This window comes from Ictalurus furcatus, chromosome 3, assembly GCF_023375685.1.
Source record: "Ictalurus furcatus strain D&B chromosome 3, Billie_1.0, whole genome shotgun sequence".
Lineage (NCBI taxonomy): Eukaryota > Metazoa > Chordata > Actinopteri > Siluriformes > Ictaluridae > Ictalurus > Ictalurus furcatus.
In genome coordinates this window covers 26,296,968-26,318,709 of record NC_071257.1, presented here as the reverse complement: position 1 = coordinate 26,318,709, position 21,742 = coordinate 26,296,968, and the positions used below count along the sequence as shown (strand labels likewise).

At 39.6% G+C, this 21,742-nt stretch overlaps 1 protein-coding gene across 11 annotated transcripts in view; it reads right to left on the bottom strand.

The window, feature by feature from the left end:
- camk2g2 (calcium/calmodulin-dependent protein kinase (CaM kinase) II gamma 2) overlaps positions 1-21,742 on the bottom strand; it is a 78,013-nt gene that overhangs the window by 10,927 nt on the left and 45,344 nt on the right. For 10 of the 11 annotated variants that reach the window (XM_053621755.1, XM_053621756.1, XM_053621758.1 and 7 more), the window contains exons 7-14: positions 19,606-19,708; positions 17,717-17,800; positions 17,527-17,621; positions 16,715-16,837; positions 13,667-13,750; positions 11,924-11,966; positions 6,219-6,259; positions 1,622-1,699 (exon numbers count right to left, since the gene is read on the bottom strand). In XM_053621755.1, coding sequence (XP_053477730.1) covers positions 1,622-1,699; positions 6,219-6,259; positions 11,924-11,966; positions 13,667-13,750; positions 16,715-16,837; positions 17,527-17,621; positions 17,717-17,800; positions 19,606-19,708 — 651 coding nt within the window. Of the gene's footprint in view, positions 1-1,621; positions 1,700-6,218; positions 6,260-11,558; positions 11,622-11,923; positions 11,967-13,666; positions 13,751-16,714; positions 16,838-17,526; positions 17,622-17,716; positions 17,801-19,605; positions 19,709-21,742 lie in introns of all 11 variants that reach the window. The other variant, XM_053621766.1, reaches the window with a different exon arrangement.

Here is a 21,742-nt window from a genome sequence, read left to right as displayed (position 1 = left end):
AAGTGTTTTACAAACACTGAACACTGCCCCCCCCCCCCCCCAAAAAAAAAACCACATACACCCTCTACCAAGCACAAACAAGCAGGAGATGCAGTCCCAGCCACTTTCTCTAAATGTCTATTAGAATTTCAGCCCCTTTTATCCAATTTATCCAAATGTCATCGATGCTATCTCCCAGTATCACACAAATAGAGAGAAAGAGAACGCCGCTGCCGTGGACAAACAACAGGCGTTGATGAGAGCTGTGATCCAATTGTGAGAGAACTGAGCAACCTTCGAGAGCAGCTCAGTTTCATTGCTACAGCGTTTTTCTTGTGTCTCTCTGATATAATGTTGTTCTATTTGAGTATTTCCATATAACTTGCTTATAGCATTGATTGCCACGGTCAAAACCCTTTACTGATGCTGTTGATATCCTTAACAGCACAGTAATATAACTACTTAAAGAGAAACTTGGAGTTCTGTTTCTTCCTGTTTCAAGAAGTTATATAAAGTTGAGTGCAAAAGTTTGCATCACTTATGGTATCTCAGTGGGGAAAAAATACAAACAAACTTAGTTTATCCTGCAAGAAGACAACTATCAAAAACTATTATTGAGAGAAAAAAAAAGGCACTTGAAGAAGGCAGTGTCATGTGGCAACTGATGTTAAAAAAAAGTGTGCTCTCCTGTCTGTTTCGATGATATTAAAAAGGCTGGAGAAGGGTGGCAGACAAGTTATTGCTTAAGATTTATCTCATTCAGAAATGAAATGTGAATGTTTAAACCAAGGTTATATTCATTATATTAAAATGAGAACTATTAATATCTGATCATCATAATTCTTGACCTTTTTCCTCATTTTATTTGGTCCCCGAGGCCATGCAAACTCTTGCAGACAACTGTAAGTTCTGGGTATAGTACAGCTGTTGCATGTTACAGATGGAGAAATAATAAGGAACTGCATCTTCTAAACCAGGGGTGTCCGATCTTACCCGCAAAGGGCCGGTGTGGGTGCAGGTTTTCATTCCAGCCAAGCATGAGACACACCTGTTTAAGCAGTTGATCTTGGCTTTCAATAGACTCAGGTGTGGCTTCTGCTTGGTTGGAATGAAAACCTGCACCCACACTGGCTCTTTCCAGATAAGACTGAACATCCCAGTTCTAAACAAATTAGATTATACTTCCCAATATAAGTGAATCCTGTTTCACCTAGACATGTTGTTGAGGTACTAGATATTAGCGCAAGCTCATATCTAGCATTTTTATGGGATATATGCTTTGTTTTGTACCTAAGAAATTTAATTTAAAAAGGTGACATTTTAGAAACAGGGCATTCATTTGTAGCAAAGACATGAAATTTTTTTTTATATTAAAACTGAATTTTAAAGATGGAGCACACAGGTGAAACAGGACTCAAGCATGAGATTCAGTACACTTGTGGGTTTAGTTTAATCCATTAAAAACATTAGCAACATCACACATCGCTAAACCGAGGGCCAGAAGGAGGGATGATTAAAGTCGATTAAACTCGAAACAAAACAGATGAGACAAGCTGATGGAAAACCACTTAACGGAAATGTATGGACTGCTAAATCAAACATGAGTAAAGCAACAATGAAGAAATAAAGAGAGATGAAGTACCATTGGTGCTGTGGATGATATGCTGCTGTCTTTGGTGCTGCTGCTTACTACACTGTTTTTATTGTTGTTTGTCTGTGGCTGGGGCAAAAAAGACAAAACACAGTGCAAAAATGATTTCTCTTCAATTGCTTTCTGAAATGAATCCAAACGCCAATGTCACAGTGTGTATGGGGACCCTGTATGAGCCAACCCTCTGCACAGGAGCTGCTTAAATTACACAGCACACTCATATTCTACACTGCCTTCTGTTCTTATACACTGCAAAATGAATTTGAATGCAGACATTAAACAAGTTGTCATCAATGTGCATTCAGTAACTTATGCAGTATTTGATCTACTGTGATTTAGTCAGGGTATAAATATGCATGTGTGAAAGTCGTAGTTTTTTTTTTTGTGTGCGCTCCTTTAACATTCACAAGCTACAGAATTTACTAGCTTTGAGATCATGCCTAGTCTAAAATGCTAAAACTGCTCTAGTGCTTAGGATGTTGACAGAAACTTAGCAGGCGCTATTAGCATTCAAAAACAGCATGACTTTTGAAGAGGTTATCCTAAAGTATAAGGGGGAAATGTCAGATTAAATAATAAAAGGATCATGCTCCTGCAGAGAGATAAACTGGTACCTACGGAGACAAAAATAACTTCACATCAGTTGCAGCTACCAAGACACTTACAAGTCTATAATTAACATCATTGTACTTGATATCATGGAAGACACTGTCAAGTCTCTGTGAAGGAATGCTACAGGTCCCTGACAGTACACTGGTGCATGCAGTGAAGAGTAAAAAACAAAAACAAAACAAAAAACCCCAACAAGTCTTTTCTTTTACATATTCAGGTTCACAGCCGAGTTAGATAGGTACGATTACAAATGAATAAAAAGCATTTTAAAGGAGCTACGTAAACATTTGAGTGGAATTATAAATGCTCAATAATAGTACAATTGCAGTGGTTTAAAATGCTAATTTATTAGAATATATATTTTTCCATTCATTTGTTTCATTATTTCAGGGGAAGGGTGAAAGTAAACAGCTAGTGGGTACTTAAACAGTTTACCATCTAAGGAAAGTTTGTGTTGGAAAGGAAGACACACAGACCTGGCCTGAAATGCTCCATCAGCATCAGACTGGATTTCCTTATTTTAGGACATGACTACACGTGATGCTGACTGACTCGACTCAGCCCGTGCACGCGTGTAACGTTTCACATAATTTGTAAACTGACACTCACAGTCTTCGCGCAGGATTTTTATATTGGGTAGTCAAGCTTCTGATGTCATTATTCAATCAAAAATGGAGGGGGGGGGGGTTTGGGGATGGATTGGCACATTAATAATTTATTACACACTTTTGAAATCCTTATATACTGTCCTGCCATGTTTATCACGCACAGTCACATAATACAGAAGGATGTCTAAAAGAACAAAAGTGAACTCAAAAAAAAAAAAGAGTGAGAGAGGCACAGCTTCCCTTTTATAATAGAAAAAAATAAACAATAATAGTTTCTAATAATAATATAATAAACATATCAATTTTATGCTCAGATGTAAAGATGTATATTAATAAGTGTTAGAGGTCGACCTATAGTGGATTATACTGATAACTAAGTTGGGCGTAACCTGCCGATAACCGATTAATCAAACGATAGCTTTTAAAATTGATACCGAATGAAAACACTCAGAATAAAATATTGCTGAACTTTATTACAAACAAACAGTACTGACTGTACCATGAAAATGTAATGTACTTTTTTTAATGAAATAAATATATAAATATTAATATATAGAGACTATTAATAAATATTAAAAGTACATAAAAAAGATACACATCCAAACTGAACCAGAAACACTCCAAATAACAATTCAAAATAGAGACATCCCAAAATGAATAAAAAAAAACACTTCAAATAAAACTAAACTCACTGCTCTCGTACTGTGTAATGACAGCCGTTCCTGCAACGGACACAACTGGGAAAAACTATAGGTGTGGATTTTTGCCGATAACAGACAGCTCCAGTAATCGGATATCGGTGCTGATTTATTGGCAAAACCAATCAATCAATCAATCGGTCGACCTTTAATAAGTATACCATGGTCTGTTCCATTTGTATGAATCAAGCTGTGTGCGTTACAGTCTCTGATAAATTGCCACATTATATTACCACATGATGCCGCAACCTAACTAAGCCACACTCAGTTTGTGTGATGGTGGGAAGAACAGCACCCAAGGAATAAAGAGAGTAAAGTAGGTGTTTGTGTTTATATATGTGTGTGTGTGTTGGGTCAGGCCTGATCTCGTGCAGTTGAAGCAGACGTAATGGATGGTGTGCCTTGTGAGATGATCGCACATGCATAGATAAAAATCTGCGCCTGGTAGAAAGCCTGGAACATCAGATTGCTGTGAGAAAGGGAACTTTGACTCAACGTGACGATCTAATTAGTATTCCTACATATTCTCTGTACTGCACGATGAGTCCAAGTGAACATCCAAATATTCATGATTTACTACTATAGCTCCCAATGCCACAAACTCAATCATTGCTAAAATCTATCACTGTCAGTCAGATCTCATTTAAAAAAAAACAACAAAAAAAACTCTACTAGCGGTCACTGAATGTACTGCTGCCTATTAAATGCAACCAACCAAAGACAGAACACCAAAGCATGAGGAATATGTCATATCCCAATGATCCATATATGCATAATTAAATGAGGAAAATAAATCAAGTATAACTGTGGCAAGTAAAAAAAAAAAAGCCCTTCCTCACTCCGACAAGCTAAGAATGACAACATTTCAGCAATCGGCATGGTGATAGACATCACCTGCTGCATGTGGGGGTGGTGATGCGGGGGCTATATAGTGGTGGGACACTGTGTTGGGTGTCGGATATACTTTGCTAGTGAAGATAAGAGAGGTGTAGTCTATCTGAAGACCAGGTGCAAGTAAATAAAAAGATGACGATTTCTGCACTTCTGAACAGATTTCTGAAACAGAAGGCTCGGAGATGTGCTGGTTACAGCATGGGATGCTAAAAGGTCCACTGAGTAATAAACTAAATGGTCCTGGATCACAACTAAAACTCCTGCATCATAAACAAGACCACAGTGCCTTACTGCTTCAACTGAGCACAATGACAGGTTTATTCTGCCTCAGCCTTTTCTCCACCTATTAGGCAGCACTGGTCTGTTATGACATTTGAATAGGAAGCAACAGCAACATTCATCTTAGTGGACCTTGAAGGATCATGTGGTGTGATATGCACAGATACATGCATGTGTGTCTATGTGTATGTATAAAACCAAAGGGAATGGCTGTGATGTCTGATCGAACAGAAAAAATCCAATGAAAAACAAACCAACAAAAAAAAAAAAATGACCAGCATCTCAACCAATTAAAAATACATAATTAAATAAAAAGGGAGAGAGAGAAAAAAAAGAGAAGAGGAACATGGAAAAGTGAGGGGAGACATAGAACAGATCTCACCATCAAACAAACACTGGAGCTTGACTTCCTTTTCTGAACAGTGTGAAACATAGGAGGTACAAAAAAAACAAAAAAACAAGATAGCATAGGAGCACAGGGGGAAAAAACGAAGCCAATGAAAATAGGGATAGAAAAATATAGCTGTGCATTAGAGGATCTTTTAGAGAAAACAGGAAGAGGAGGAAAACCCACAAAAACCTTCAGAGTGATGGATAAGCTACAAAAATGATGTGTATATCAAGAGACGTGTATATCTAAAATATATGTAAATCTATATATATATATTTTTAAATAAATATTATTTATATAAATATTTTTTAAAAATAAATTAAATGCACACCCACACACACACGCTAACTCACTCTCTTTTTTCTTTTCTGTTACTCCATCTCTCTATATATAAATGAACTGAGCTGAGCACTTCATTTTGAAAGGTAGGTATTGTTTTAACTGCAGATAGAATACCAGCTATTCACTGCATGCACTGAGACTAGTACAGGGAAGAGTAGACCTAACTTACATCAACACACTTACACCTGATCCCATTTGAAACTTTTAAACAGAAAAGGATATAGAAAAGGAACGAACGCACGAAGGATGGGAGGGAAAGAAAGGGAAGGAAGGAAGGAAGGAAACGAGGAAGAAGGGCGGGAGGAAGGTAGGAGAATTTTAGAGGTAAGGAAGAAGTAAGGAAGAAAAGGAAGGAATGAAGGAAAGGAAGAAAGGAAATGAGTGAGTGTGAGGGAGATTGAGAGTGCACGCGTGTGTGTGAGAGAGAGAGAGAAAACTGGCAGCCCTATAAAAAAAATGCAATTTATTGACCACATAAGCTTCTTCGCAATTGTGTCTTAAAAAACAAGACCCACTACGTTTTTCTTTTTCTTTTTCTGACAAATAAGCATAAAATGTCTTTAAGGCAGAAAAATATATAAACGTGTACATCAAAAAAATAAAAGAGAAAGCAAGACAGAAAGAGGCTGAGAGACAGAGAAAGACAAAGAGACAGAAAGAGAGAGAGATGGAGTAAAAGAAAAGAAAAAAGATAGTGAAACAAACAGAGTGAGAGAGAATGTGTGAGAGAAAGAGACGAGAGGGAGCAGGCAGGCAGAGCTTACCTTCACTCCATCAGACTTTTTGTTCAGTAAACTTTTGCATGCTGAAAAACAAAAGACAAAAGCCCCAGTTTAGGACACAACATGTTTGAAGGAAAATAGAGAATGCCGGCCAGTAGCACTGTCTCCTGAAGAATCAACTGCCAGAGGAGACTGAAGATGTCCGAGCCTGCAGTACCGTGTCCTTCAGTTTGGAAGTTATCATTACAATCTCCCAAAGCTGCTCTCAAATAAACAACCTGCTCTTCAACTGGTGTCCTTGCTACCTTCTAACACACTAGATTTTAAATAATTTGCATGCATATATTAAAATGTTCCCTTGAAGACATACACACACAGACACGCACACACACAGACACACACAGACAATACACAGAATGTTTTCACAGACACGTGGATGTCAACACGCAGGCAACACTGAAATGTTGCTGACACAAATAAGACAGAAATGAATAAAGAGTCTCCTCACACATATATACAGTGCATCCGGAAAGTATTCACAGAGCTTCACTTTTTCCACATTTTGTTATGTTATAGCCTTATTCCAAAATGGATTAAATTCATTATTTTCCTCAAAATCCTACAAACAAAACCCCATAATGACAACGTGAAAGAAGTTTGTTTGAAATCTTTGCAAATTTATTAAAAATAAAAAACAAAAAAGCACATGTACATAAGTATTCACAGCCTTTGCCATGACACTCAAAATTGAGCTCAGGTGCATCCTGTTTCCACTGATCATCCTTGAGATGTTTCTACAACTTGATTGGAGTCCACCTGTGGTAAATTCAGTTGATTGGACATGATTTGGAAAGGCACACACCTGTCTATATAAGGTCCCACAGTTAACAATGCATGCCAGAGCACAAACCAAGCCATGAAGTCCAAGGAATTGTCTGTGGACCTCCGAGACAGGATTGTATTGAGGCACAGATCTGGGGAAGGGTACAGAAACATTTCTGCAGCATTGAAGGTCCCATAAATGGAAGAAGTTTGGAACCAGCAGGACTCTTCCTAGAACTGAGCGATCGAGGGAGGTGACCAAAAACCCGATGGTCACTCTGACAGAGCTCCAGCATGTCTCTGTGGAGAGAGGAGAACCTTCCAGAAGAACAACCATCTCTGCAGAACTTCACCAATCAGGCCTGTATGGTAGAGTGGCCAGACGGAAGCCACTCCTCAGTAAAAGGCACGACAGCCCGCCTGGAGTTTGCCAAAAGGCACCTGAAGGACTCTCAGACCATGAGAAACAAAATTCTCTGGTCTGATGGCCTGAATGGCAAGCGTCATGTCTGGAGGGAACCAGGCACCACTCATCACCTGGCCAATACCATCCCTACAGTGAAGCATGCTGATGGCAGCATCATGCTGTGGGGATGTTTTTCAGCGGCAGGAACTGGGTGACTAGTCAGGATCGAGGGAAAGATGAATGCAGCAATGTACAGAGACATCCTTGATGAAAACCTGCTCCAGAGCGCTCTGGACCTCAGACTGGGGTGAAGGTTCATCTTCCAACAGGACAACGACCCTAAGCACACAGCCAAGATAACAAAGGAGTGGCTACAGGACAACTCTGTGAATGTCCTTGAGTGGCCCAGCCAGAGCCCAGACTTGAATCCGATTGAACATCTGTGGAGAGATCTGAAAATGGCTGTGCACTGACGCTCAACATCCAACCTGATGGAGCTTGAGAGGTCCTGCAAAGAAGAATGGGAGAAACTGCCCAAAAACAGGTGTACCAACTTGTAGCATCATACTGAAAAAGACTTGAGGCTGTAAATGGTGCCAAAGGTGCTTCAACAAAGTATTGAGCAAAGGCTGTGAATACTTATGTACATGTGCTTTTTTGTTTTTTATTTTTAATAAATTTGCAAAGTTTTCAAACAAACTTCTTTCACGTTGTCATTATGGGGTTTTGTTTGTAGGATTTTGAGGAAAATAATGAACTGAATCCATTTTGGAATAAGGCTGTAACATAACAAAATGTGGAAAAAGTGAAGCGCTGTGAATACTTTCCGGATGCACCGTATTACAGAACTACTACTAGACTTCCATTTTTTTTTGTGAATCCTAAAATTCTCTTACCTTCCAATTGGCAAAAGGTAGGAAGAGAGGCAAGAAAAAAAGTTGAGATTAGAAGCAGTCAGTCATATGTTTTGGGGAAGAGCTGGTAGGTAAGGTCTTTTTTCATGCTTGGTCCATGCAGCGAGGTAACTACTACCTCGACATGCAGATTTGGAGAACAAGCAGAAATCTTTACTGCCTCCATTGGGTTGACATAAAGACCAACACAAAAGCCCTTGCTTAACATGCAATAATCAGGCAGAAGTCTTACTGAACACTAACACTTCGGGGTAACCAAGTGGAAGTTATAGGTTAAGGTCAAATAACCTGTTTTAGAGTATAGAAAACGTTAGAAAAGACACAAAGTTATTTCCAAAGAAGTCTGTATCCTTGGGGTGTCAAACATATTTCTAGTCTGGCAAGGTTCTAATAAAAATGTGTAATTTATATGTTTAAAATATAAATTGAACACAAATTAAATGTGTTTTGTGGACCATAATTAGATGAATTAGGAAAACAGAGCTATTCCACTAGGGGCAAAATAGAGCAATAAACTCAGTGGCATATTCTGAGCTACTGACAAAATGTGCTAATGATTTAATTCTTCATTAGCAAGCTAAACAATTTGACTCTGAGACAATGAGAAATAGTTCATGTGTTATTGGCCTACTCGACTTAAATTTATATATTTATATATATATAGTGTGAAGTGATCTGCTTTAATGTTATCTTGACACCCCTATACAATAAATCACCATTAGGCCACGTTTACACTACACTGCCGCACATCTTAATGTCCTCATCATAATACAGACAAAAATAATAATAATGCTGCACTGAATTCTCTACACTGGATTCAATTCAATTCAAACACACCCTCAAGCAGACCTTAGCCTCAAGGCAATGGACCAGCAGACATGCCTCTTGGATACTGATGCAGGAAATGGTCTATTATGCATCCCGTTTTCCATGCACACATACACACGCACACACTCCTGGACACATGCTGAACAGCACATGTCTGCTCAACTTAAGCATGAACCCATGGACCCTATCTGGTCAGTGTGTGTGGTCCAACACTTTAGAAAATGAAAATGCATGCTGACACATGAGCATAAACAGACACACACATACTCTCATACACACACTATTTCAACATATAGCTTTGTATGTTTTCTATACAAGCAACACTGCTGTTGCAAGGCTGCATCCAAACCCAGCTTCACGGTGTGTAGCGTTAGTGAGATTTACAAATAGGAACAGGAAAACACACCGCACTAAGTATTTACCATAGCATGCTAAAATCATGCTAATGGCAGTGAAGTAGATATTTACTAAGCTTCTCAACAGTGTAGTGTGGACAATGCGCCAGGACAAGAGGTTTACGTATGACCCTGCAACCTACATACCCCCATTCTCTACCTTCAAGCTTAACCAGCAGAATGCATAATGACTCATTTAAAGACATTACAAGGAACGCATAACGCATTCAGAGGCTAGTCCCTTCTTGGGACAACCTGTTTGCAATAATACAACATCTTTAACAGGTTTATAGGAAAAAGAACTCGTTTATAGATACTGCTGAGTGTTTTAGGTTTCAATTCAAGCCTGCTCCAGATCCAGCTTGTATAGAACCACAATGAGTCTGTAGCTTTTAGCGATGTTAGCTTCAGTCTATTCAGGAATTAACATATAGGTTTTGCAGGCTACCCTTCACTGATTTTTTTTTGTACTTTCCACAGAATTGCCCATTAATAGTAAGTCAAAGCAGCTAGACTTGTGATAGTCTTGAAGACATTTCAATATTCATCAGAGGGGGAAAAGTTATCCATTAAATATAATGCAAAATATTGTTTAAAGTAAGTGTCGTATGACTTAATGTTTACTAGTCGACCAGTAACTCAAATAAATAAAAAAATAAAAAAATCGACTAATCCCATGGTCATTATTTCCATAATTAAAGCATAAACTGATTCAGCACATCTGAAATCGCTTATTCTGGAACTGAGACTGCACAGCATGGACGCTCATGTCCAGTTACAAAGCCCTCCATACAGTCAATGACTGGCCTTCCTTGGATGGAGGATGCAGCAGGTCTACAGCAGTGACATGGCACTGAATACACTACCCTGTGCTGGTCTTGATAGAATTCACTATGAAAATGCGCAAGGATTTTATCTACATTTTATTTAGCTTTAAGTAACAACAAAAATGCGGTGGGATTAAAATAAATAAATAAATAAATAAATAAATAAAATGAAAGTGATCATGTTAAAAAGTAATATATTTACCGAGACTTCAGGTGAACTGATGACCCCCTCGGGTGAAGGTCAAAATGTCCAAGTGTTTAACAGAGTCCAGTCTCCTTGACTTATATGTCCCAGACTATAAGCTACCTGCATTTGTGCCCTGCAGATGCTGCAGCACATACAGCACACACTGTCTGATGAAAAAATGTCTCCAAACATCCAATTTTTCAGAAACACAAAAAACCCAGAGGAAGTGTAATACAAAATAAAATCTTTTAAAAATGGGCTCGTTAGTGAGCAATTTTTATCTTTAAAAGGGTCAGAGGTGGATAGCTCTTACGATGGATTCCAACGAATTCCCAGTTATCTCAGAAGTCAGTAAATATTACTCTTAAAAATGAACATCGCACTTGGTATGGATATTGAATCTGTGGCCAGTTTTGGCTGCTGCTGGCTAGTCACGATATTTATATAGGTTATGAACATCCTAAATGTTTTGAGAATGCAGCATCTGCACAACAAATCAGTCCTGGTACAAGTTCAGACGAACAATAGTTTGCTATTACGTTAATGTTAAAGTCATTTTGCTTGCTAATTAGCCTGTCGTGCATATTACGATTAGCAACATCCTAAAGATCTGTACTGATGTACGTTGTGACCTTTTATTTTTCAATCTGCCATACCAAACCTTTCGGAAAGACGGATATTTTGAAATAGAGATGGTTATGGATGCTTTGGGATGATTAAAACGGCGAAAGGTTTTAGAGAAGGTAATTGAATAACTCCAGCCTATACTCAGGAGCATCATACTGTCCAGAAAATATGGTTCTACTACTAGACATTTCACACTGAACAATCTGATGAATTTGCCAATAAAACTGTGCCCAGCACTAGCATGTTTGCCCATCTGTGTGTCTATCAGAGTGTGTGCAGTGAGAGTCGGTGCATTCAGGGCAGACCATTCTCCCGCGTGCCAAACATGCGGGCAGAGTGAAGACTGAGAGGCAGATAGTGCCCTCTCCACACATACCTTCCTGTGCCAGCGCAGCTGTGCTGGTGGTAGGGGCGGCGGGGCTCGTGTGCTGCCGGCCCACTATTGGACAAAGAAGCATTCCGTTGGGAGGAACTAATGTGAGGCCATGCCCCTTCACTAATGACAACTTCCCCCCGCATCCCCTCAAGTAACACACATCAAGCATATCTCATGGCAGTCAGGTTGAGTCAGATGGTGTCAAAGTACAGTGCCAAGAAACAAGATGTGCACTAAATTGATTAATAAACAAATAAATACATACAAATAAAATTCTATTGGTCTAAGAAAGAGTATGACTTCATGCTGAAAAACACTGGTAACGTTTGGGATAATTCAGCACTCTTGGTCTACAAGTCACTCACCAGAGAAGTTTCTAGACACAAGCATGGTAGTCAGAATGGCCCCCTGCAGAAATAATACAGAATTTGATTAGCTTATAGATTAGTCGAGCAGAGTATACAGTGAGGGAAAAAAGTATTTGATCCCCTGCTGAATTTGTACGTTTGCCCACTGACAAAGAAATGATCAGTCTATAATTTTAATGGTAGATTTATTTGAACAGTGAGAGACAGAATAACAACAAAAAAAATCCAGAAAAACGCATGTCAAAAATGTTATAAATTGATTTGCATTTTAATGAGGGAAATAAGTATTTGACCCCTCTGCAAAACATGACTTAGTACTTGGTGGCAAAACCCTTGTTGGCAATCACAGAGGTCAGACGTTTCTTGTAGTTGGCCACCAGGTTTGCACACATCTCAGGAGGGATTTTGTCCCACTCCTCTTTGCAGATCTTCTCCAAGTCATTAAGGTTTCGAGGCTGACGTTTGGCAACTCGAACCTTCAGCTCCCTCCACAGATTTTCTATGGGATTAAGGTCTGGAGACTGGCTAGGCCACTCCAGGACCTTAATGTGCTTCTTCTTGAGCCACTCCTTTGTTGCCTTGGCCGTGTGTTTTGGGTCATTGTCATGCTGGAATACCCATCCACGACCCATTTTCAATGCCCTGGCTGAGGGAAGGAGGTTCTCACCCAAGATTTGACGGTACATGGCCCCGTCCATCGTCCTTTGATGCGGTGAAGTTGTCCTGTCCCCTTAGCAGAAAAACACCCCCAAAGCATAATGTTTCCACCTCCATGTTTGACGGTGGGGATGGTGTTCTTGGGGTCATAGGCAGCATTCCTCCTCCTCCAAACACGGCGAGTTGAGTTGATGCCAAAGAGCTCCATTTTGGTCTCATCTGACCACAACACTTTCACCCAGTTGTCCTCTGAATCATTCAGATGTTCATTGGCAGACTTCAGACGGGCATGTATATGTGCTTTCTTGAGCAGGGGGACCTTGCGGGCGCTGCAGGATTTCAGTCCTTCACGGCGTAGTGTGTTACCAATTGTTTTCTTGGTGACTATGGTGCCAGCTGCCTTGAGATCATTGACAAGATCCTCCCGTGTAGTTCTGGGCTGATTCCTCACTGTTCTCATGATCATTGCAACTCCACGAGGTGAGATCTTGCATGGAGCCCCAGGCCGAGGGAGATTGACAGTTCTTTTGTGCTTCTTCCATTTGCGAATAATCGCACCAACTGTTGTCACCTTCTCACCAAGCTGCTTGGCAATGGTCTTGTAGCCCATTCAAGACTTGTGTAGGTCTACAATCTTGTCCCTGACATCCTTGGAGAGCTCTTTGGTCTTGGCCATGGTGGAGAGTTTGGAATCTGATTGATTGATTGCTTCTGTGGACAGGTGTCTTTTATACAGGTAACAAGCTGAGATTAGGAGCACTCCCTTTAAGAGTGTGCTCCTAATCTCAGCTCGTTACCTGTATAAAAGACACCTGGGAGCCAGAAATCTTTCTGATTGAGAGGGGGTCAAATACTTATTTCCCTCATTAAAATGCAAATCAATTTATAACATTTTTGACATGCGTTTTTCTGGATTTTCTTGTTGTTATTCTGTCTCTCACTGTTCAAATAAACCTACCATTAAAATTATAGACTGATCATTTCTTTGTCAGTGGGCAAACGTACAAAATCAGCAGGGGATCAAATACTTCTTTCCCTCACTGTATACACAGCACTGATAAATTGGCTGAGTGAGCCACACACCTTCAGTTTTCTCCTGGCATTGAATTTGCGCAGACACTCAACAGTCTCTTGGCGATGCATCATGGAAGCCACAGTGGAGCGTTGCTGCATGGGAAAGAAGAATGAGAGAATTCATCAGGAAGAAGTAATATCACACCACCGGCTACCTTGCTCTGATTTAAAAAGTAAATGAAAAAAGATCAGGAAATTCAGTATAGACACACTGCCAGTGAATCTAGCAGAGGAGCTTCAGTGAATTCTAATATCACATTTTGCCAGTCCCAATATGCCATATATTCAACAGAGCACAAACCTTGATTGAACAGGTTAAGATATCAAGAAGAGGTGGTGATACCAAACAATTACTTTTACAGAGAGAAGCGTTATATATACATATACATACATACTTTGATTTATTGGGGGATCACTGGTGATTATGTAATATTGGAGACGGTGATTCATGTTTTGGAGTTTTTCATTGGATGACTGTTTACTTGTTTGTTGTCCACGCCCATTTTCTATTGCGTCTATGTTCTTTAAGGATATAATCTTGCCATTCAGGGTTCTCTTGGAACTTACAGAATTATTCTGCCATCAGTGCTGATTCATCAATTAAGATTTAAGGACTAAGTCAGAATAAAAAAAGCTAGAGTTGAAAAAAAAATAAGGAAACCAATTTAATACTGTACGAGAAAACAAATTATCATATACAATCAAAAATGTAGCAGAACCCCTCTAGGACAGTGGGTAGGATTAAAACTGTTACAGGCAGCAGTTTGGAGAAGCTACTGATAGCTGAAACTGTTAAAAAAAAAAAAAAAAAAATTTTTAAACGCATTAAAGTATAAAAAGGAGAGACCTCATTTATCAGTTTGTCACTGTTGGGCTATTGCTTAGGTTTCAGCTATCAGGAGCTTTTTTCACACTTCTAGCTCAGCCTTCATGAGTGCAGAGGCCTGAGTGAGCTGAGTGCACACTGCCACAACCCGAGAGTAAAAGAATAAGGTTACTGCAAACCGCCAACCTAGGAATAGAGTTTCTGAGGATCATAAATGAATAAAAAAAAACTGAAATACAACTTCATTTAAAAAAGTTAACAAGAAAAGGAACGTGTATATGTAAATTATGACTGACAGAAAAGGCATTACTGCTGGTCTCGGCTTCAATCTGAACGGTTTCTCCATTACTTCCCAGCATTTAATACGGATGTATTTAACTACATGGCAGTTCTCAGAATTAAAGGAATACAGTATAAAAAAAAAATGCATGGGAACGCACTCAGTGCAGATGAGCAAAAAGGACAAATTTAGCCCTTCAATCCAGGGAAATGAGTGCTGTGTCTGAACTGAACCCATTAGCTATTCATCATACAGAGTGAGGCACTATGTGAGGTCCAGCCACTTTGTAGAATTTTGTCCGAATTCTCAGTGGCAAAATCATGATCTCTATAACCATATTCTGTATAGCGCACTATCTTAATACTCATTCCGAACTATAAATCCAGTGTACAACCGATGCATACTAGATATCTCAATGCATAAATTATTTCAGGGAAAAGGTAGAAAAAAAAAAGATAGAAAATGACTTAATTCTTCTGTATTTTAATATCGCTGTACATAATTGGTTTAAATTATAAATGTAAGTCATGAAGACATGTTTCTGGAGCAATCACTGATAAGTGCTGTCTGAAATCAGTATGTTGTCACCTTCACTGCTATCCCCTATACAGGGCCCTATATAGGAGCAGTCTACATTATATTTAGTATATAGTGCGTGAGGACACTATATACACTATATTCAGACACAGCAGGAATGTGTTTTCAATGCCTGGGACTGAACAGTAGAACCAATAATTACTGGCTCTTCTCACTGCACAGGATCAAATCCTGTATAATTCATGGTGGATGAGAGTAGATGAGTAGCTTGCTGACTAGGTAAAGTTTACTTCTGCCAGAACGCTCTCTTCTCCGTGTTGCTGTTAATACATACTACGGCTGAAACAGCAGTTCTTATTTTGGATCCTTCTCAGCACTTTATTCAATCTAGCAGTTAGTTTCAGCATTTGATGCTCCACCCATGGGATACTGAGTGCCTGATATCTTTTGTACACTTTTCTGGACACATCCTACAAAATGAAGGCAGCTATCTGATTGGCTCGCCACACTTCCTCCATGCGTTTTGTTTCAAGAAAACAAACTTTTTAAACAATGAGCTTTTTTTGGAGCACGATACCGTTACTGGACTCAAAGAACATTCACAGAATCCTGTCTTTAAAATTATTTGAGAGTTTTGGTGTGAAGCGCTTAGTGCTGAGTAAGCATGTTATTCTCCAAAGGAAATGGTCTGTGGTTGTTCATCTGCCAGTCAAATTGCCTCTCCCTGTGAAAGTAGGCACTTCTTGGTCATGTTTATTGACATTTAGCAAAGCAAATGCAGGCCCTAGCCATTATAGAATCATATCCTTTATGTGCGATGGTGAGAGAGAGAGAGAACATTTTTTCTTGAGAACAAAAACCCAATGTGCTACATCAGAAACTTGTTTCTAAATGATAAGGTCTATGGCTGTAGGGAGTCATCCTATCCCTGAGAATTCATATACTCATTTGTTCCCCTTATTGTTAATTAACTAGCTAACTAGCTCACCATACAGTACATTATGTTAGTCTTGTAAATTAGATTAATTAGGTTTCAGGGCAAATAAAATATGTGACTGGGCAGCACATTGGAGTTTCCATTTGCCAGGTGGGCAAGCCAGTGAATTTATGTTTTGCTCATCCCTGCCTCGGAATATTAAAATTTGAATATTTTTTGACTGAAATTTGAAAAAAATATTTCTCCCATGTAGGATAGTACTGTGCATATATTGTTCTAGCAGGTGAGTATCTGACCACTTTCAATATGATCATTTTAAATGAAGTGCTTCAACCAAAAATCATTCATTTTAAAGTGGGATCGGTTTTGGCCTATACTCAAGGTTTCAGTATTGGTAAAGTACAAGTGGTACCGTTTCATGTCCATCTTTCATAACATAATATAAACATAAATCATCTCAAACTGAGAGTTACTTACGCAGACCCATGGGTGCTTGAGGGCCTGGTCAGCAGTTATCCTCTTAGCTGGGTTGATGGTCAGCATCTGGTTGATGAGGTTTTTGGCCTCTGGAGTAACAGTGTCCCACTCTGGAGAGGGAAACTGAGAGGGGGGAAAAGTACAAAAAAAAAAAAAGACAGGTTAGAAAATAAACCTATGTTTTGAGAAAAATTAAGGCAGATACATTTAATTCAGTGCACACAAATAGAGAACTGCAAAGAGAACAGAAAGACTAAAAAAGACTCATCTCTTGCTCATAACTCTACTGAATTACCTACAAGGTTTAAAAAATAAAAAATAAAACAGATTAGACTACTTTTTTATTTACTAGTTTATTTATTATTTTAGCTATGAAGTCAGAAGCGGATTTTCAGCTCCAACATACAGCTACTCTAGTATAACGTATTGAATGCTATGCGCATTTAGGAGTGATGGACAAGGGCTTCTGTGATTGATTAGAAAGTGACTCAACTCTCCATCTCAGCCAATTCAAAATTAATAGGGGCATAAAGTCTGGGCTTGTCACTCTTGGTCGATACGGCTGGCCGTGGGTGTGATGTTTCTCGTGTCACAGGTTTGACTGTTTAGACTGCTTGCCAATTCAACTAGACTAATCGCCGAAAAGCAACACTACATCAAATCCTTTTATCTGGCATGAAATGACCTGGAGTCGAATCTATAGAAGAAATGGAAAGAATCTATGCAACACTGCTGTGGAAGATATACATTTAATTCTATAAATGACAGGTAGGGAAAAGGAGAAAAACATGATCACAGATCTGATTACTCACATCATAAGCTCCTGCTTTGATCTGTTGGTAGAGTTTGTGTTGGTCCTCATCCCAGAATGGGGGGTAGCCCACCAGCAGGATGTACAGGATCACACCTACACGCGTACACAGATACACTGTGTTAAACCCAGCACAATAAAAGCCTTAATGCAGGCCAGACATAATAGCGACATCAACACAGAGGACGTACCGCACGCCCAGATGTCAACAGGCTTGCCGTACGGGTCCTTCCTCAGAACCTCAGGGGAGAGATAGCCAGGAGTCCCGGCGAAACCTGCACATAGAGACCAGAAGCTCAGAGAAACACAAACAATCGTAAAACAAATTCTTCATTTCATCAAACTGATACTGATTACTATTTAACGATTAAATTCCCACTGTTTTGTTCATTTAATGCCTATTTAAGCGAGTCTACTGTATAGTCTATCGTCTGACTACGTGCACCATCGTCTGCTGCCGTTACATGTTACATGTAGCTCTGTATCCTGGAGAAACTGTATTTCATCGCTCACTCAACACATCTGCGATGAGAAGGAATGACAAAGCTGACGCTGAAGTTCCTGTTGGTCGGGCTTTAATTTCTGCACACACTGTTAAGCAATTTAAGCTCAGATAAATCCGATTTTGTTGATTCTCAATGCTTGCTCCTTTCTTAGAAATCTAAAAACATATTTGTGACTACACAGGTAAATACAGTACGACAAGAAAGGGACCAAATTTGGCTAAGCTAAATGAACAAGCTCTTTGCATTAGTGACCTGGGTTCGAGTGCACAGTACTTATTGCTTTCAAAAGGTCAATGTGCACTCCACACCTAAGCATGGGTCACCCCGAGTCAATATCCTCCTAAAGCCCTACTTAACAGCAGCACCGGATCCTCTCCAGCCTCACACAGGGCAAAAAAGAGATGAGTGTATGATTGAAGATTGGAAGAGAGGCATGAGAGAATAATGCATGAAAGGAGCAGCTTGGATAATTTCAGGTTGATTTTACTTCATATGTTATCAGGTGTTTTGTATAAAACAAAAAGGTGACTTTGCATGGACTAAGCCAGTAGTTCTCAACACGGGGGGTGCGGAGAGATCGGAAGGGGGACGCAAATTGTTTTCAAGGAAAAAAAAAAAACACAGACAGGGCATCATTTGGGTACTGGGTGTATTTTGTTACTTTTCAAATAGAATGTGCATAAATGGAAAAACCCCGCATTCCCTCTCCCTCTGTATTTTCTTTGTGCTGGAGAAAGGTGGAGCTTAACCTGCATTTTATCAGTGCAGACCAGTGTTGCCAACTTAGCGACTTTTCAGACCCCTTTAGCAACTTTAGCACCTAACGACAGATCTAGCGACTTTTTGGACATATCTTAGCAACTTTCCAAATGTGTCCAGTACTGTCCTGCAAGCGCGAGGTCTTGCTTTCCCGCTGCACACACACCTCTCTCTGCGTCTGCTCTGTCAGTGAGTGTCTGAGAGCTGGAGCAGCACATTCCAGTGATCGCACGACAGCTGACACAGACGTGAATGTAAAAAGAAGCAAGCGCAGGTGTCCCGATGACTGATTTAACAATGTCGTGGATAACAAGACACGCCCTTCGTCCCAATTTACATCATTTGTATGCATATGTTTTTAGAACACAAGACGAATGGAATGCGACATGTTCTACATGTAAAATAGTCCACGTTATTACAGCCTAGTTCTCTTGTTCAAAGTAGTTATAGTGTTCAGAAACATTTTTGATCATTCATGTTCCATACCTGTCCGTTATATAGTTTTATAAAAGTTATTTAAAAATCATAAACGTTATGAAAAGTAATTTAAAAAAAAGTTCAAAAACACAAAATAAAAAAAACAAGACGACTCTATCTTGCTAGCTATCAAAACAGATTATAGATTAGGTTACGTATAGATAGATTTTATATAGAATAGATAATCACGATACCTGGTCGCCTCCAATACGGGGGGGGCGTGCCACATGATAGGGGAGGCTTGAGTTAGAAAAGGTTGAGAACCTCTGGATTAAACAGTTCTCGACTCTAGGGATACTATGCTGCAGCAGATGTGGAGAATGATGTAAAATTCTTACCAAACCAGGCTTGCTGGTCTCCCTGCACCTCAATGGCCAGCCCAAAATCAGCCAACTTTACTGCCGCCCCCTTCATCTTACTGGCCAACAGCAAGTTCTCTGGCTAAGAGACAGAAATAAAGAGTATGTTTTAAGACACCTTTTCAGTGAGGCTCTTTTTTTATTTTGGAGAAAACTTTTAATGAACTAAAAAGTTCTGGGACTATCCTGAACAAAAACTACACAGTTCTTATTTTGTGTTTCCACCACACTGTAATAACAATAATACAATTGACAGCAATACTACAGCAATACGGTGAACACGGATGGGTTTAAGATTAAACGTGTGTTATTTGGCTTTGTTATATGAATGTTAACATTAATGTCAATAGAATCATGTACATAATACACTTGTGAAAATATGCCATGAAATTTTTTTTCGCTTTGTCGGTCATGTTGCTCTGCACACGAGCTTTAATAATCGACTAGTAGCTTAGTGCAAGTATTTAAAATTACATGCGAGAGAGTTGGTCATTCTGTAAGCTTCAGTTTGACCAATCAACACCACTCAGTTCAACAAGCCCCATCCCAATCGTTCTGAGCAAGCAGAAAATGATCTACTCTGGAGAAGAAAGTTAAGGTTCCAGGAAATACATCCAAACGACATAACTCAGTCCTGATTCTTCCAGTGGAAATACACTGAAAGTTCCAGAGTTCCCAAAAAAGTTCTTCTGGTGGAAAAGTTACCAACATAAGACTTTTCAAGTAATCTTTCGAGGTATTTTTCTCATCCTGAAAACAAAGAAAAAAAAAGCACCAACTTCCAAAAAAACAACCACAGTATAATAAACAATCAGGTCAAAAGCGAAGGATATGACATTTTCTCCTCGGTTGTGAAGCCGTGCAACCTTCATTAGGAGAACTTTCTACTGAACTGTGATACCTGGCACTTCAGCCTGCTCATCGTCCTAAAGCCAATTATGTTGAAGGTTATACTGAGCATACAGAGAGAGGGCTTAAACAACTGTGATGTGCATTTGAAGACTTCAACGTACACAGCTCATCCCATTAAGGGTCTTTCATCACTGCTCAGTAGGAATATTAAACAGATTTTAAGTTGAACTCCATGTAGAGTGAGTGAGTGCAGGACCGGAAGAAAGATGTGACAGCATGTGAATGTCTCTCGGCTGTTTTAATTCACATAGTGACAGTGAGAAGGGTGTGTTGGTTCATTCTGCGAGGGAAGTGGTAAACCCTGTTTTGCTCACTTTGCTATCCCAGAGTGCACGCTTCAGTCTAGAATCATGAAACTTCAGAATGTAAACTTCGGGGTTTTTACCTGCTCTAATCAATTGCATTTAACATAATAATTAGCAGATGTGTTGAATCAGCTATAAATCTGCATTTTCTCCATCTCTTGTGGGCCAAGAGTGATGAATTGAATTAGAGGTAGCAATATGAGTCTAGTCCACCCCCTCCACCCCTCACTGCAGTCTGACGTCACACCTCTTGCTATGGTAACCATCCCACCATGCCTCTTTCTCTCTTTAGATCTCTGTTTGTTTCCCTGTCTGTCTGCTGTCTCTGGCTAAAGGTAAGCTGTGAGAGAGAGTGAAATGTATCTATGCTTGAGAGACAGAGAGAAAGAGAGAGACATTAAAGACCGCATTCTCAAGCACCCGATCTCCCAGTTTGCCTCTGCAGCCTATTCGGCTCCGTCCTCGTGGCACACAGAACCAGAAAGGCCCACATTCCCCCTAAGAAACTGTCAAGGGAGATTATTCTCAACAGCTCCTTGCCCAGTTCACATGGATCTCATCACCTAGAGCCCACTCGATGATCTGTACTACTTTTAGTGTGCAAACAATGGTGCCAAATGAACTGTTGAGATGCACGGTGTGAGGAAACAAGCACAGCATGTGCTGAATCTAATGGAACTTCCAGTTTCTATGAACCATAAACGGTAAATCTGTCCCTTGTGTATTGATGTTTTTTTCCTGCTATTGTGGTTGCTGGTTGGTCATGTGATACTGGTCAACCACACCCTGATGTCAAGACTCTGAGGTGCTCAAACAAAACATAGCTGATGAAAGAAAAAAAAAAGGGGAAAAAAAAAACAACCCAGAAGAGTTGTTCTCCAGGGCAGTGAAATGACGTT